General features: G+C 37.4%; 1 protein-coding gene across 1 annotated transcript; it reads left to right on the top strand.

Moving 5' to 3' along the window:
• Window positions 1-5,169: 5,169 nt before the first annotated feature.
• Window positions 5,170-13,411, top strand: LOC121734163 (mucin-2-like). The gene is made up of 10 exons (XM_042124599.1): window positions 5,170-5,285; window positions 5,366-5,814; window positions 7,917-8,360; window positions 8,570-9,013; window positions 9,223-9,666; window positions 9,876-10,319; window positions 10,539-10,982; window positions 11,201-11,629; window positions 12,108-12,524; window positions 13,270-13,411. Exons 1-10 carry the CDS (start codon window positions 5,279-5,281, stop codon window positions 13,351-13,353), a joined length of 3,606 nt encoding a protein of 1,201 aa, XP_041980533.1. The 5' UTR covers window positions 5,170-5,278; the 3' UTR covers window positions 13,354-13,411.
• Window positions 13,412-18,836: the final 5,425 nt, after the last annotated feature.

The following is an 18,836-nucleotide window of genomic DNA, read 5'->3' as shown; positions in this document are numbered from 1 at the left end:
CCTAATGGGCAGACCTTCGGTTCGCAGTTCGCACTCCTAGAGGGTGCAGGTTCGAACCCGGGTGGAGGCGTGTACCTATGAGACATTTTCTGATCTCAAGTACATAATACGGACGCTCGTACGGTGAAGAAAAACACATCGTGAGGAAACCCGCACATAGTTGGTCCCAGATGTATTGACTAGTTCTTTCCTCTGGACTAGGCCGACTATGATGCGAGAATGCCGTATGCGCTTGGGCCACCATACGGACATTTAAAAATCTTGTCCCAGGCACTACAGTATTTGAGGAGTGGTTACTTCGCTCTGAAAAATACTGTATAAATCATCCACAATGGATGTAAAGGCCTAGTTGTCAATCGACCCTAACCTATTGCATCTCCTCTTGGGGTGGAGCACCTAAATCTCAACTTCTAAAGCTCAAACTCGCCCAAAGAGCAATACTGAAGGTTGGCACGTTTAGAAATTACACCTTGTTCTATGCAAAATTTTTGTTGAAAAAATTCAGTGCAAAAAAAGAGTAGACCTACTCAAAAAGTTTGACAACTTTAATCAAAGTAAAAACTAGATCAAAATTCGTCCACCCGTTTTGATGGTATGATACAGCGGATAGACACATAGAGGAAACTCTCCCTCTATGAGCCTGTCCGCGGCATCATAGCATCAAAGTATTCATTGTTTTTAAATAAATATAACGTTGCTATTTTATTCACTAAGGAAGTAATTTATATTCTATTTCATTAATTCGCATTTTATTATTCATACATTCCTAATTTTTGACATAGAGGATTGCGGCAAATTTTTAATGCAAAGCTGAATTATGTAGAATTGTATTATACAAACTACAAATCATTACTTATCGTAGCATTAAATTCCTACATAATCATGTGAACATGTATAATGTACCCAACTCATATTAAGTATGTATAATTAATTATAATTTAAACTGCATTTGATTTAAATGTCAACGCATAATGCATATCGACTATCGCAGGAACACACATAAATAAAGTGCATATTGAAAAGTATCATCATCATCATCATAATATTAATACGCGAACGAAAAACTTTGTAACCCTTATTACGAAAAATGGGGAAACGTAGGTGCATGAAATTTTGCACAGTTATAGTTTATATGGTGAAGGAGTGCATCGAACTAATATTATTTTGAAATTATGCTTTTATCATACATTTTTTTAACAAATAAAACATTACACACACTAGAACACACACACATTAGAAATGACAGATTTTTGAGTGACAAGCCTATACATACGAAATAAACTTTTTTATTTATGGTTGAAGTCTGTTGACAACAAGTTGACAAATTGAAAATGGATTATAGTTTTTTTTATTGAATCTAAGATACTATTAGACAATGCTTACACGGCCAGTCTGTAAAATCAGCTAAGTCCCAGAGACAAGAGTTGAAAAAAAAATATGATAAAGTCAATATTTTTTACAAAATATAGCCGTAGTAGTCCTAATGTCGTTGAAACTAAGGTCGAATTTCGACCATTGGGCGATCTCTAGTACTTTTAATCTGCCAATGCGTTGAACGAGACGGTTTTTAGAATATTGACGGGCTTGATTATACCTACCGAGTAGAATGGCGAGACAGTGCCCTCGGCCGAGCATTCGCATGTTTATTACTATATTATATTGACTTTTCTCTCGGTAATAGTGTGTCTATGCATATTGAGTGCTCGGTTGAGGGCGCTGTGAGCTGTCTCACCACTCTAATCGGTAGGCGTATTCCGGCTCTTAGCAAGATTCTACTCTTTCATGTCCTGGCGACCCACGCATTCATTCATATGAATGCGTGGCTCCCCATGCGTGGGGCCCATATAAAATAGGCCAATAGACTCTCTAGGGCGTACAGGTTGAATTGTGGTGAGACAGGGGGGATTATCGTCTCCTAAGCTATTCAATCTCATAGTGGAGCTCAGCAATATGTGTGTCGGATGCAAGGTTGGTGGTGTTAGCGTTAACAACATTAGCTACGCGGACGACATGGTATTGCTGAGTCCCACTGCCAGAGGAATTCGAGAGATGCTGAAGGTGTGCGAGAGATACGCTGATTCGCATGGCCTGACGTATAATGTCAACAAAAGTGAAATTATGATTTTTAAGGCCGTCCCCCGAGCAAACGACCTTGGCCATACATTTGCCGCGTTGCCGAGATCGCACCAAAACCCTATTTTTTTACTTAACTTAGTTAAGAATTTTTCCTAAAAAAATTTAAAACGGGGAATATGTACCTAGTATATGATATTGTCGATCTATTGGTGTGTGTTCCAAATAAAAGTAATTTGTAAATCCTAAGGAGATGCTGAATGTATGCTTGAATTTTGATAAATTGGTTTTACTTTGGAAGCTGATATGGTGATATAATAAACAAAATTAGAAAATTTAAAACGGGGAAAGAACTGTTGATATACTTAAGATTAATGCTGTATTTTTATTATATCTTTGTAGCTTTCAAATTCTGAGTTTTATAAGGCTTACTATAAGGCTTAATACGGTAAATTACGGAATCTCTGTAGGGAAGGCCCTTAAGGCCGCCGGTAAGTATCCCGAATCCATACCTCCAATATACCTCGGCGGAAAGGAACTGAACAGGGTTTTCAATTTTAAATATCTCGGCCATATACTTATCGACGACCTTAAAGATGATCTAGATAGGAGCGGAAACTTTGGCGGTTCGAGGTAATACGAGGGCTGCTATTTATGTATCCGGAATTAAAAAAAGAAACAAACATATATCATTTAATATGGTTTTATTGCTTTTCAAAATATTCGCCGCGATGATCGACACACTTTTGCATACGCTGGAACCAATTTTCATAGCACTTTTTCCATTCTGATTGAGGTATCTCCAAAACGTGCATTTTGAACGCATCAACAGCCTCTTCGCGGCTCGAAAAACGTTGACCACGTAATTTGTTCTTCGCGTATGGAAATAAAAAGAATAACGATTTCTTTGTGGTGCCAAATCAGGGCTGTACGGCGGATGACCAGTCAATTCGATCTTTTGACCCTCCAAAAACTGAGTTGTTTCAGCTGAGGTGTGACAGCTAGCATTGTCGTGATGTAATATGATTCTGCGTTGTCGGTTGTCCTTTCTTATTTCTTCAAAGACTTCTGGTAAACAAATGGTCGTATACCATTCAGAATTAACCGTTTTACGATTCTCTAATGGCACTGTAGCCACATGTCCATTAATTCCAAAAAAACAGGCGACCATTTGCTTCAAAGTACTTTTTGCACGAGTAACTTTTGTTGGTTTCGGCTCATCTTGGAACACCCACACCGTTGACTGTTGTTTAGTTTCGGGGTCATATGCATAGATCCAAGATTCATCACCTGTGTAGATATTATAAACGGCTTTTGACGTACCACGGTTGTATTTTTTTATCATTTTTTTGCACCAATCGACACGAGCCCGTTTTTGATCGATTGTCAAGTTGTGCGGAATCCAACGCGAACATATTTTTTTTACAGCCAAATGTTCGTGTAATATCTTATGTATGCTCGTCATACTTATGCCTAAGGACGCCTCTATCTCGCGATATGTAACATGACGATCACGCATTATTAGTTCCCGCACAGCATCTATATTTTGTGGGACAACAGCTGTTTTTGGGCGACCTTCTTTATTTTCATCCGTGAGCATAGACCGCCCACGATTAAACTCACTGTACCAGTGATAAACAGTGGTTTTTGATGGTGCTTCATCTCCAAAAGTTGCGGTGAGTTGAATAAAGCACTGTTGTTGATTTAGCCCACGCCGAAAATCGTAGTAAATCATTGCACGAAAATGTTCACGCGTTAAATCCATGGCAAATGAAGACACGCAATTTTCAAAATGACGCCACAATGGAAAAATAATTGACAGTCACATGAAACAAAATGTATTCTTCAACCAAAGAGTTCTATTTTCAAATGTTGTAATTACTTTTTAAATATTGTTCTTTTAAGTGGCCAGTTCCGGATACATAAATAGCAGCCCTCGTATGCTGGCCCGCAGGTTCGCACGTTGTACGGATAAAGTGAAGATCACACTCTTTAAAGCGTTCTGTCAGAATCTGTACACGGGCGGCCTGTGGCTCATCTATACCAAAGCATCTCTAAACACTCTTTGCATCCAATAAAACAATATCTTCAGGATGATGCTCAAACTTCCCCGATTTTGTAGTGCGTCGGAGATGTTTGCACAAGCAAGGACGGATGGCTTCCGGGCACTCATGCGCAAGAAAGCTGCATCTCTAATAAATCGCGTAAGGGGAAGTGACAACAGCATCCTGAAGATTGTGGCAGATGATCCGCATGTATTGAGGAACTATGTGCGGATAATGAACGAATTCGAGAGCATACGTGGGAGAGCCATGCTTCGGCACGAATGGGCCGGCTCGACCGGATAAATACCACGTTCTCACAGAAAACCGGCGTGAAACAGCGCTTGCGCTGTGTTTCGCCGAGTGAGTGAGTTTACCGGAGGCCCAATCCCCTAACCCCTACCCTATTCCCTTCCCTACCCTCAACTATTTCCTTCCCTTCCCTTCCCTACCCTCCCCTATTACCCTATTCCCTCTTAAAATTCTTCTGATGCTGCGAGTGTCCATGGGCGACGAAAGTTGCTTTCCATCAGGTGACCCGTTTGCTCGTTTGCCCCCTTATTTCATAAAAAAAGCTGACTTCTAGGATACATCCGCTCATAGTTCTAATTGTGGTGCATGATTTAGTTTAGTTTTAATTATTTACTTTAAGATATGTTTTGTTCTTTTTAACCAACCCTATTTTTTTAATTTATGTAAAACTAACCAATGGACCACAGTAGTCTGCAATAAAGATATTTGTATTTGTATTTGTTTGTATTCATATTATGGTTCAACTCGAGCGGATCCTATCAAACAGCAAAATAATTTATATATTATTCAAAAAATCAGTACGCAAACTTTGTTTGACTGTTGTTTCAAGCTTGAGTTAAGACACAAAAATACTGTACATATAATAATATGAGGAAGCACTAACATGAATCGAATACAATAACAAGAACATGGACATCGAAAGTTCCCCGAGACACTTAACAGTACTCGAGATTACATCAGAATTAACACTTAGGAAGACATTCGCTACTACTATAAACACGATAGCTGCTCGCATAATCAAAACATATAAACTATTTTAACGCGAAATCAGTTTCACATCAGAATTTCAGCCGAGGACGTTCCCAACATTACATGGCAGAAAGAAACACATAAATGAAAAAGCAACTGACATGAGAGGTACATAATCTCAGTGAATACGAATAATCGAATAATTAAATTGTTTTTCCTTTGTATTTATACTAATTTAACATTTTAAGGTGTAGCATTTTTATATACTCTCCTCGCTTGCTCGGTGGCGATATTTGGGGATGTGAACGTGTGCTCCGATAAAGAAAACGAGGCTCTACTTCGGCATGAGGATTGCAACAAGTTCTACAAGTGCACGGGCGGCCAAGCGGTGGAGTACAGATGCAACGGTGATCTCTTGTTCAATTCGGAAACACTGCAGTGTGAATCACCTCAAAATGTTAATTGTGATGGAAGAAGTATACCAACAGACGATTCAAGGGCACCGAAACTGAGAGCGGCTAGATCAGTACAACAGAAAACAAGAAAACCGGGATTTTTGCCGAACGGATGCCCAGAGACTCACATACATTGGCTGCTTCCACATGAAACAAACTGTTCTTTGTTCTATTACTGCGTTTGGGGAAACTTGGTGCTTAGGGAATGTTCTGCCGGTACTCATTTCAACAGATTTATACAGGTAAGTTGAAATTTACTGAACTGTCTTAATAAAATTATACTTCTCATACTGTCTTAATAAAATTATAACAAACTAGATGACGCCCGCAACTCCGTTGCGCCAAAATTCGTTTATTACGCGGGAACCGTACACTTTTCTGGGATAAAACTATCCTATGTCCTTTCTCGGGACTCACAGTATCTCCATGCTAAATTTCAGCAAAATCGGTTGAGCGGTTTGAGCGTGAAGAGGTAACAGACAGACAGACAGACACATTTTCGCATTTATAATATTAGTATGGATTATTGTAATTATGAGCTTATACGGGCAACTAAAATTGCTCAACTCCAGTCAATTCTCGTCAACTTTGACGTCATGACTACATCAAGCAATTTGCGGCAGCAAGCAGCAATATTGCGCAATACAATATTGAGTGATGTGGCCATCAAATATTAAGTAAGTATTAGTAACTTAGTAGTGCATTATTGAAAAATTAATTAATTACTAGAGATCGCCCAATGGTCGAAATTCGACCTCAGATAAAAAAATATATTAAAAGTTTCAAATTTCGACGCTTTCCTATTGATATTCATTTATTTTATTACCGACTTTCAAAAAGGAGGAGGTTATACGTTCGGCTGTATGTATCTTTTTTTTTGTATGTTCAACGATAACTCAGCCGTTTGTAATCCGATTTTCAAAATTCTTGTTGTGTTGTATAGGGTTTAACTCGAATTTGGTACCATGTTCACAAAAGTGGTGCTTTGATGATGGGATCCTGTAGGAATCGAGGGGACTCCTTGAAATTTGTATGGAAACATATAATGATTTTAATTTTTTCTGAAGCATTCAAGGTAAATGCTACCAAAAAGTAAGATTTCGCACCAGGTATAGGTATGTACAGAAATAGTTGAGATTTAGACGAATTCCGAAAAAGGCACTAATAAAGAGTAATAGTTATTTAATACTTTTTAGTTCATATTATTATTGTTTTTACCTTGGAAGTCGGTTTTATTTTTTTGTTAAAAATAATAATTATTTTTAGAAATAATTTCTGCGACAGTCTCATTTTAATAAAGTCAAATGATGACAGACTGGATGGCCGTGTAATAAATAATAATTGTCTAACAGTATTTTCATATGTATAGGCTTCCTAGTGTGTGTGTTGTGTGTAATGTTTTATTTGTTAAAAAAATGTATGATAAAAGCATAATTTCAAAATAATATTAGCTGCACCCTACGAATAATAAAAACTAGCTGCACCATATAAACTATAACTGTGCGAAATTTCATGCACGTTTCCCCATTTTTCGTAAAAAGGGTTACAGAGTTTTTCGCTCGCGTATTAATTACTAGCTATTTGACCGAGCTTTGCTCAGTATTCGAAAAAACACGAATAAAATGTCATTTTCTAAAAATGATTCCTAGCTAGATCGATTTATCGCCCCCAAAACCCCCTATATACCAAATTTCATGAAAATCATTGGAGCCGATTCCGAGATTCCAATTATATATACTTATACAAGAATTGCTTGTTTAAAGATATAAGATAAGATAGGTAAATAATGACATTGTCTTCTTGTTTGTAATTCTTCAGAATTGTGACTGGCCACAAAACGCAAAATGTACTTCAGTTTCACAAGCGACTTCAAATCCAACGATACCTACACTAACTACACTAACGACAACTACAACAGAACTAACAACTCCTAAACCTACAACTCCAGAACTAGCTACTCCCGCACCAACTAAACCGGAATTTCTACCGAATGGATGTCCAGTTAACCCTCACATTCATTGGCTACTTCCACATGAAACAGATTGCACTTTGTTCTATTACTGTGTTTGGGGAGAACTGGTCCTCAGACAATGTGCGCCAGGCACTCATTTTAACAGCATTTTACAGGTGAGTGATTATACATTTAATAAGGTGGGAAAATTGATCGCAATAAAAAAATTATACACGTATTTTAGTACATATTTATGTAAAATCACTGAAAGTTTAAGAAATATATAAAATAATATGAAACGTATTATAATATTATACAATTATTGTACGATATTAGGTTACACATTGTATGTACAAAGTAAGTAGCCTACAAATTGTCATTATTTATTTTAAGGTATGTGACTGGCCACAAAACGCCAACTGTTCAACTTCGACTCCATCTACTATAGCACCAACAACTTCCCAATCAACAACTCTAGAACCAACTACTCCGCAACCAACAACACCAGAACCAACTACACTAGAACCCACAACTGCAGAACAAACTACGCCAGAACCAACCACCTCAGAAGCAAGTTCGGCTGGACCAACTACATCAGAGCCAATAACTCCCGAAATTACTACCCTGGCACCTTCAACCCCAGAACCACCTACCACAGAACCAACAACTTCCGCAACAACTAAACCGGAATTTCTACCAAATGGATGTCCAGTTAACCCTCACATTCACTGGCTACTTCCACATGAAACAGATTGCACTTTGTTCTATTACTGTGTTTGGGGAGAACTGGTCCTTAGACAATGTGCGCCAGGCACTCATTTTAACAGCATTTTACAGGTGAGTGATTATACATTTAATAAGGTGGGAAAATTGATCACAATAAAAAAAAATTATACACGTATTTTAGTACATATTTATGTAAAATCACTGAAAGTTTAAGAAATATATAAAATGTATTATAATATTATACAATTATTGTACGATATTAGGATACATACTGTATGTACAAAGTAAGTAGCCTACAAATTGTCATTATTTATTTTAAGGTGTGTGACTGGCCACAAAACGCCAACTGTTTAACTTCGACTCCATCTACTATAGCACCAACTACTTCCCAATCAACAACTCTAGAACCAACTACTCCGCAACCAACAACACCAGAACTAACTACACTAGAACCCACAACTGCAGAACAAACTACGCCAGAACCAACCACCTCAGAAGCAAGTTCGGCTGGACCAACTACATCAGAGCCAATAACTCCCGAAATTACTACCCTGGCACCTACAACCCCAGAACCACCTATCACAGAACCAACAACTTCCGCAACAACTAAACCGGAATTTCTACCAAATGGATGTCCAGTTAACCCTCACATTCACTGGCTACTTCCACATGAAACAGATTGCACTTTGTTCTATTACTGTGTTTGGGGAGAACTGGTCCTCAGACAATGTGCGCCAGGCACTCATTTTAACAGCATTTTACAGGTGAGTGATTATACATATTTAATTAAGGTGGGAAAATTGATGCAATAAAAAAATTATACACGTATTTTAGTACATATTTATGTAAAATCGCTGAAAGTTTAAGAAATATATAAAATGTATTATAATATTATACAATTATTGTACGATATTAGGATACATACTGTATGTACAAAGTAAGTAGCCTACAAATTGTCATTATTTATTTTAAGGTGTGTGACTGGCCACAAAACGCCAACTGTTTAACTTCGACTCCATCTACTATAGCACCAACTACTTCCCAATCAACAACTCTAGAACCAACTACTCCGCAACCAACAACACCAGAACCAACTACACTAGAACCCACAACTGCAGAACAAACTACGCCAGAACCAACTACCTCAGAAGCAAGTTCGGCTGGACCAACTACATCAGAGCCAATAACTCCCGAAATTACTACCCTGGCACCTACAACCCCAGAACCACCTACCACAGAACCAACAACTTCCGCAACAACTAAACCGGAATTTCTACCAAATGGATGTCCAGTTAACCCTCACATTCACTGGCTACTTCCACATGAAACAGATTGCACTTTGTTCTATTACTGTGTTTGGGGAGAACTGGTCCTCAGACAATGTGCGCCAGGCACTCATTTTAACAGCATTTTACAGGTGAGTGATTATACATATTTAATTAAGGTGGGAAAATTGATGCAATAAAAAAATTATACACGTATTTTAGTACATATTTATGTAAAATCGCTGAAAGTTTAAGAAATATATAAAATGTATTATAATATTATACAATTATTGTACGATATTAGGATACATACTGTATGTACAAAGTAAGTAGCCTACAAATTGTCATTATTTATTTTAAGGTGTGTGACTGGCCACAAAACGCCAACTGTTTAACTTCGACTCCATCTACTATAGCACCAACTACTTCCCAATCAACAACTCTAGAACCAACTACTCCGCAACCAACAACACCAGAACCAACTACACTAGAACCCACAACTGCAGAACAAACTACGCCAGAACCAACCACCTCAGAAGCAAGTTCGGCTGGACCAACTACATCAGAGCCAATAACTCCCGAAATTACTACCCTGGCACCTACAACCCCAGAACCACCTACCACAGAACCAACAACTTCCGCAACAACTAAACCGGAATTTCTACCAAATGGATGTCCAGTTAACCCTCACATTCACTGGCTACTTCCACATGAAACAGATTGCACTTTGTTCTATTACTGTGTTTGGGGAGAACTGGTCCTCAGACAATGTGCGCCAGGCACTCATTTTAACAGCATTTTACAGGTGAGTGATTATACATATTTAATTAAGGTGGGAAAATTGATGCAATAAAAAAATTATACACGTATTTTAGTACATATTTATGTAAAATCGCTGAAAGTTTAAGAAATATATAAAATAATATAAAATGTATTATAATATTATACAATTATTGTACGATATTAGGATACATATTGTATGTACAAAGTAAGTAGCCTACAAATTGTTATTATTTATTTTAAGGTGTGTGACTGGCCACAAAACGCCAACTGTTCAACTTCGACTCCATCTACTATAGCACCAACTACTTCCCAATCAACAACTCTAGAACCAACTACTCCGCAACCAACAACACCAGAACCAACTACACTAGAACCCACAACTGCAGAACAAACTACGCCAGAACCAACCACCTCAGAAGCAAGTTCGGCTGGACCAACTACATCAGAGCCAATAACTCCCGAAATTACTACCCTGGCACCTTCAACCCCAGAACCACCTACCACAGAACCAACAACTTCCGCAACAACTAAACCGGAATTTCTACCAAATGGATGTCCAGTTAACCCTCACATTCATTGGCTACTTCCACATGAAACAGATTGCACTTTGTTCTATTACTGTGTTTGGGGAGAACTGGTCCTCAGACAATGTGCGCCAGGCACTCATTTTAACAGCATTTTACAGGTGAGTGATTATACATATTTAATTAAGGTGGGAAAATTGATCGCAATAAAAAAAATACACGTATTTTGGTACATATTTATGTAAAATCGCTGAAAGTTTAAGAAATATATAAAATAATATAAAATGTATTATAATATTATACAATTATTGTACGATATTAGGTTACACATTGTATGTACAAAGTAAGCAGCCTACAAATTGTCATTATTTATTTTAAGGTGTGTGACTGGCCACAAAACGCCAACTGTTCAACTTCGACACCAACCACTCCGCAACCAACGACTTTGCAACCAACTACGCTAGAACCAACTACTCCGCAACCAACAACACTAGAACCCACAACTGCAGAACAAACTACGCTAGAACCAACCACCTCAGAAGCAAGTTCGGCTGGATCAACTACATCAGAGCCAATAACTCCCGAAATTACTACCCTGGCACCTACAACCCCAGAACCACCTACCACAGAACCAACAACTTCCGCAACAACTAAACCGGAATTTCTACCGAATGGATGTCCAGTTAACCCTCACATTCATTGGCTACTTCCACATGAAACAGATTGCACTTTGTTCTATTACTGTGTTTGGGGAGAACTGGTCCTCAGACAATGTGCGCCAGGCACTCATTTCAACACAGTTTTACAGGTGAGTGATTCTAAAGTGATTTAGATGGGAGAGTTAAAAACTCGTTTCTTATATTATATACACTAGCTTTTGCCCGCGACTTCGCCCGCGTGTAATTCTGAGAACGACATAATTTCGGAAAAAAAAATAAACATACTAAATAGTATACATATAAAAATAAAGTCTATATCACTCAAGAACATACCAGCGTTCTATCGGTGTTAAATTTTTTAATTGACATAATTTCAGAAAAAAAAAACATACAAAATAGTATACATATAAAAATAAAGTCTATATCACTCAGGAACATACCAGCGTTCTATCGGTGTTAAATTTTTTGCAGACGGACAACTACTTTCAGAGATAAAAATAAAACAGACTAATGACAAAAACCAAACTTTACCTCTTTAGTGTAGATTATGTATTTTGTCACATAATAGGTATATGTATTTTCTATTTCAGTACATATTTAAATTAAATGTAATTTCTATCTTTTTAGATTTGTGATTGGCCACAGAACGCCAACTGTACAACTTCTAGTCCATCCACTCCAAAACCAACTACTTCGCAACCAATAACTCCAGGACCAACTACGCAAGGATCAACTACAGCTAGTGAAGCAGATTCTACTGGACCAACTACATCGGAGTCAATCAGTCCCGAAATTACTGCCCCTCCATCTACAACCCCAGAACAAACTACGCCAGGGCTAACTACATCAGTACCAATAACTACAGAAATTATTACTCAAGAACCTACGACGACAGAATTGTTGCCGAACGGATGTCCCGCCAATCCGCACATACATTGTTTACTTCCGCATGAAACTGATTGCACGCTATTCTATCAATGCGTATGGGGTCATCTGGTCCTCATGCATTGCGGACCAGGCACATACTTTAACAGAACATTGCAGGTAAGTTATTTTTTATAAATCAAAAAATATATTTTAAGTTGTTTCTAATTTTTATGGTTGGGTAGATAACGCCAAGTTAAGTTTGGCGAAAAAAAAAATCACTCCTTTGCAGTGGTATGGCGGCCATTGGGAACTGTCGGAAAAGTATGGCAAGGTGATTTTCGTGAATGGCTACTCGACGATGATTAGCTATGCAAAAATTAGCCTGGTACAAATGGTTGAATTGTTTTATTTAAATTAATGTATTCGCGTCGGTATGGCGGGCTGTAAGCCACACCCGAGAAGTATGGCTACCGCCTACTTCTTTTTTTTCGACTATCTGAAAATACAAGCATTTTTGTGGAACAAATCGTTCGGCACTCGTTATTTATCCGACGCGTTCGATTAACGCCCACGCGCTTGGGCCGCCAGTATCATCATTTTTCTTTTTGCCTTTACGTAATTAGACTCCTGAATTGCTCCTGAAGAACCGCCATACTGGTACTAATGACCAAGAATTTTGTGTCATCATCTTCCGGTCTAAAAGTATAAACATTATTAAAATATACTGTATCCTGCAGTCAAACTGCGTAAGCATGTTGTAATATAAGAATAAATAAATAACAATACATTTTGTAAAAAAACACATGTGTGCCGACAATCACTTTTCTGTTTTTATTATTAAACAATCACACAATTTGTAATTTTGTATTACATGCGCATTTCATTTACAAGTGTTTATAATTTTTTTTTTGTTTTTTTTTAGGTGTGTGACTGGCCGCACAACGCCGGCTGCACTGCCGCCCTTAACAATCACCTGGACGAACGAATCGCGCTGCTCTCTCTATAAATCTATACCTTTCATAATGATCTATTTATTCACTAATAAAAAGGTTTTCAGAATTTAATATATTTGTCTTTCCTTTATTACTGTCGCCTACTTGACTATTTTTAATTAACCACTTACTGGGTGAATTTCCCAAACGGCTTTTTTTTGTCTTCGTTGAAATTACTATTAAAAAAAGGGAATATTGTTGTAAATTATTTGTTTTAGTATTCAATGGGTAGCTATAGGATTGTGGCAAAAATATAATATGCCTAGGACTATTACAAAGGTAGAAATAAATAACTTAAAGATCTATTTTTATCAAATCGGTGCTGTCCCTCTACTTTTTTTACAAACAAAAACGCTTACATACTAGCAAATATGAATAATTTAAGGGTATAACTTATATTATTTCATAGAATATTAGTTTATCTATTATTATATACCATATTTTAATATATAATTAACGATTATAGTTACTTAGAGGCACAAATGTACTTGTCCTGAGAATTTTTCTCATATCGCTGGATAAAAGAAATTGAAGCATTACTTTTCATCAACGAGTCGGACAGTCTCCCCACCCCAATTTGACTTTACTCCTTAGTGTGTGCTTCCACGCAGTCAAGACGGATTTGTGTCAAAGCGCTGCATTTTCCCGCCAACAACATAAGTATGCCATTAAATATGCTCTCGGACAATTATTTTATAATATCGGTGATCGATTTTTTTAATGTAATGAATAGTTTTAAAATTGTTGTTTGGTTCTAATGAATTTAGTAAGTGATTAAGCTTCATTATCTGTAACCAAATTTATCTTAGATATAATGCATTTTTTATAATTTCCTAAAAAGTGCGTTTTTTCTCACGTCGCTGCTCTCATATCGGTGTAATCGGTGGTCATTTTAACCACCGATATGATAATTTACACCGAAATTATAAGAAAAAACGAATCGGTGTCTTAAATCTAATAACGGTGTTTGGAATCATGACAAACGCACAGTTTTGTCACATCGGTGGATTGTTTTATCATATCGGTTGATAATTTTACCATATCGGTGAATTGTTTTATATCGGTTGGTCTAGTGGCATTTCGTTAAGTACAGACAAAGAAATTACAAATGCGCAAGATAGTAAAAAACTGGCCAAGTGCGAGTTGGACTCGCCCATGAAGGGTTCCGCAGCATCAATAAGGTTTATTTTTATGAAATTAAAAGGTTTTTGATTTATTTTTATATTTCAGTTGATTTAATGAAAGTTAAATTAAGGTTTATGATGTATAAAAATCTACTTGCTAGATCTCGTTCAAACCAATTTTCGTTGGTAGTTTTTATTGTAATGTACATCTTATATATTTTTTAGACTTATCATGCACCTACTTGAGAAGTGAGAGGGGGGGGGGGCGACACACTTTTTATCACTTTGGAAGAGTCTCTTTCGCAAACTTAGGTTAGAAAAAATCATGTTAGAAACCTCAATATGATTTTTGAAGACGTTTCCATAGATACCCCACACGCATAGGTTAGATGAATTTTTTTTTTGTTTAAGTTGAATAAAAAATTTTGGGGTCCTATGGGGACCCCAAAATTTTTTAATAATTTTTCCATTTTTGTAATTTGTTTGTCTTAATGCAGTTCACAGACTACATCTACTTACCAATTTTCAATAGTATAGCTCTTATAGTTTCGGAGAAAAGTGGCTGTGACATACGGACGGACAGACAGACAGACAGACATACAGACAGAGATGACGAATCTATAAGGGTTCCGTTTTTTTGCCATTTGGCTACGGAACTCTAAAAATGAATGGATGTAAGAATGTATTGGGCAATTTAAAGTTTTTACTTCATTTTTCTTTTCACATCTAGTTCATTTTAATAAAGACAACGATGATTTTTTTTTTCATTCTAAGTCCCTACATCAAATAGTGTAAAACATTTTTAAAATATTTTAATTTTATTTTAAGAACTCTGTTCTTCATCAAAATAATTAAATACTTACATGAATATAATATTACGAAGATAATATTATCATATCGCTGGATTAGTGTGTCATTTCGGTGCTCAAACTTATCATATCGGTGCACAGAAATAAAAATCGGTGTCGGTTTATCATATAGGTGTAAACCAGAATTCAAACTGAATTTTCTCCTTAGTCTTAAACGATACGTTAATGATATTAAATTTGGGAACATTTTGTGTCCTAAAGAATACATAAAACCTAAAAAATATATAAAATATGTATAAATAAAAAAGTTCACCGATATGATAAAAAAAGGTCAATAGTTGAAATTCACCCATTTATGATGTTCATTATAAAATACTAGATGTCCCGCGCGGCTTCGCCCGCGTAAATTAGGAATTTTACAGAAACCGTACATTTTCCCAAAAAAAATATTTCCCCCGTTTTTCCCACATTTTCCTGAGTTTCTTCGGTCGTATTAGTCTTAGCGTATAATATAATATAGCCTATAGTCTTACTCGATAAATGATCTACCTAACACTGAGATAAGTTCTTAAATCGGACCTGTAGTTCCTGAGATTGACGCGTTCATGCAAACATACTCTTCAGGTTTATAATATTAGGTAGGTATAGATTTTTTTAAATTATCGCTTGACAAACTCGAGTCTCGATCTAGAAGACTATGAAATGGTATAATATGGTAGTGATGATGATGATGATGAATGTAATTTGCAAAGTAGCATATGCTTTCAGTTCTTAAAACAACGCCGAAACTCCCAAACTTGTATCTATAAAGAATCAGGAGTTCTCTCAGCACCTTCCGAACCACGGTATACCAGGTATATCTCGGTGCAAAATCTTACTTGTTGGTAGCATATGCTTAGAATACTTCTCACGAAACCGAAGTCACCACATATTTCCCTATAAGTTTTGAGGAGTTCCCTCGATTACTTATGGATCCTTCATCAGATCACCACTTTTGTGAATATAATACTCGTACCAAATTGGGATGATACCCTATATATACCAAAAGAAAAATTTTGAAAATCGGTTAACAAACGGCGGAGTAATCGTTGAATATAATAAAACGAACATAACACCTCCCCCATTTTGAAAGTCGGTTAAAATTGTAGCCTATGTGTTATTCTGATGTATAAGCTATATTATTGTAAAGTTTCATTAAAATCCGTTCAGTAGTTTTTGCGTGAAAGAGTAACAAACATCCATACATCCACACATCCACACATCCACACATCCATACATCCATACATCCATACATCCATACATCCATACATCCATACATCCATACATCCATACATCCATACATCCATACATCCATACATCCAAACTTTCGCGTTTATAATATTAGTAGGATGATTTTTGACATATTTTAATAAAATTAATATCATTTGTTTTCGATTTATTGATGAGTAAGGGCGCAATGGATACAAAGAAGCTTTTTTTGAATATCTTTCATGTACAGAATTTTCATTTCTACAGTTTTGTTACGAGGGTCAAACTGAGAGTTTTTAGAAAATCAAAAACTAATTAAATTAGAAAGTTTTTACCTTTATTTTATTATCTTTTCAAAATAGTGTCTATACACGTGAATATATCGCTGCATCCGATAGAACCGCTGAGAAAAGCACTCAAACTCAAACTTTTTTATTCAGAATAAATTTTTGCAAATATTCTCTGAACGTCTACATGATGCCTACCACTGGTTCGGGAACTAGCCCGGCGAGAAGAACCGGCGTAAGAAACTCGCACGGGGCCCTCTCACTATTCCCACTCGTCCTTAGGGGTCTCTTCGACGGCCTTTTGAAACGTATCCACAGCTTCCTCGGCGTCCATAAAACGTTTTCCTCGAAGTTCTTCTTTTATTTTTTGGAATAAATAAAAATCGCAAGGTGCGAGGTCAAGGCTATAAGGCGGATGACCCAGTAGGTCGCTAAATAATCAATCGTTTGCCTGACGGTGTGCGACGAAGCATTGTCGTGGTGAAGGAGGATCCTATTGCGAGGTCGTTTCTCACGCACTTTTTCCAAAACACGTGACAAACTATTGTTACTGTAACACTCTACAGCAGGGGTCACCAATTAGTTTCGCTCGGGGTCCGTTTTAAGAAATAAATTGACCTTGGCGGTCCGCACATTAAAAAAAATTGAACAAATATAATTACGGAAATTACAAAGGTATTTGTATCAATGAGAAAAGTGACAATTTTTGTTGCTACATGTTCATCAGTATGTCGAGACCGAAATTAATTTTCAACGAAGTACATCTTCGAACATGCTTGTTCCGCACACAATAGGTCGGCGGTCCGGATGCGGACCCCGGTCCGCCATTTGGTGACCCCTGCTCTACAGTAACTGTTTTTCGATCCTCTAAAACAATTGTCGCGTATTGACCTCCTTCCGAAGAACGAGTCCGCCATCTTTTTTCCCACACTTCGACCTCTCCTCACTTTATAGAGATTTTATAGAGATTACTAGATATATTTGTGACGCCTCCGCACTCCCGTCCTACGCCGCGCCGGCGGAGCGGAAGAGAGGACCTGTCATTCTCTCTATTCCGCTCCGCGGTCTCTTTCTGCAAGATGACATACTCGCAGAAAGAGACCGCCGCCTGCTAGGCCTCAACGGTACCTTTTTTTTTGGTGAGCAGGGGAAACCCATCATGGGTGCCCCGGGTTGGGGATGTGCCTCAGTTAAGCTGAAGCACCCTGGGGGTATGTGGTACTCTTACCCACTAAAACCACCTGTGGTTTGCCTTCAGACGTATACGGAGGGGTGTCCTGGATCTGTCTAACACAGGACTCCCTCCACGACCGGCCGGTCTACTAACAATCCTTATTATTGTTATTAATATAAGGAGCATAATATCACATAGTATTTAAAACAAAGTCCCTTTTTTCCCTCATGTCCCTTTGTTCCCTTTAATCTTTAAAACTACGCAACGGATTTTGATGCGGTTTTATTTAATAGATCTGGGGGCACGGCAGTGCTCAAGCCAAGTCGAGCAAAAAAGCGGCACGGCCGTACAATCCTTTTCTCGAAGCAATTCAGGCTCTTTTTGACCCCCCTATAACTTCGTTGTGGATAAAACAACAAGCCTGAATTTTCAGTTGCTAAGCAAGCATTGTATAAACACGGTATATTTAGAGTTGTAGGCGTTGGTCCTTATTACATATTTTTATTTTGTTACCAACGGCTTATTTATAGTTTGTTACCATTCATTTCATACCCTTTGCTGCAGCTAGCGCCACTCTTGGAGGATTTTTTAACTGTTATTTACTGCGTACAGCAGCTACAGATGGACACTTTTTCAAATATCCCTCATATATAAGATAGTTCTCCTCCATCTACCCTCCATATTTTAAATACATACTTCAATCTTTTTTTTCATTACATGTATACAACGACAACAAATATAATAATTTGTCAGCCTACTGTCAGCTGGTACGACTCAAAAGACTATAGCGACATGTGCTTTGTGCGGCAGTTCCATCTTAAAAGGTGGCTTTCGGATCTATGCGACCGCGACCGG

This window comes from Aricia agestis, chromosome 15, assembly GCF_905147365.1.
Source record: "Aricia agestis chromosome 15, ilAriAges1.1, whole genome shotgun sequence".
NCBI lineage: Eukaryota > Metazoa > Arthropoda > Insecta > Lepidoptera > Lycaenidae > Aricia > Aricia agestis.
This window is presented reverse-complemented; position numbering and strand designations above follow the sequence as displayed.

Excerpts from the sequence above, each read along its gene's own strand:
- LOC121734163 (XM_042124599.1), top strand. Across the intron at positions 9,667-9,875 it reads ATTTTAACAGCATTTTACAG|GTGTGTGACTGGCCACAAAA; the intron begins GTGAGTGATTAT and ends ATTTATTTTAAG. Across the intron at positions 11,630-12,107 it reads ATTTCAACACAGTTTTACAG|ATTTGTGATTGGCCACAGAA; the intron begins GTGAGTGATTCT and ends CTATCTTTTTAG.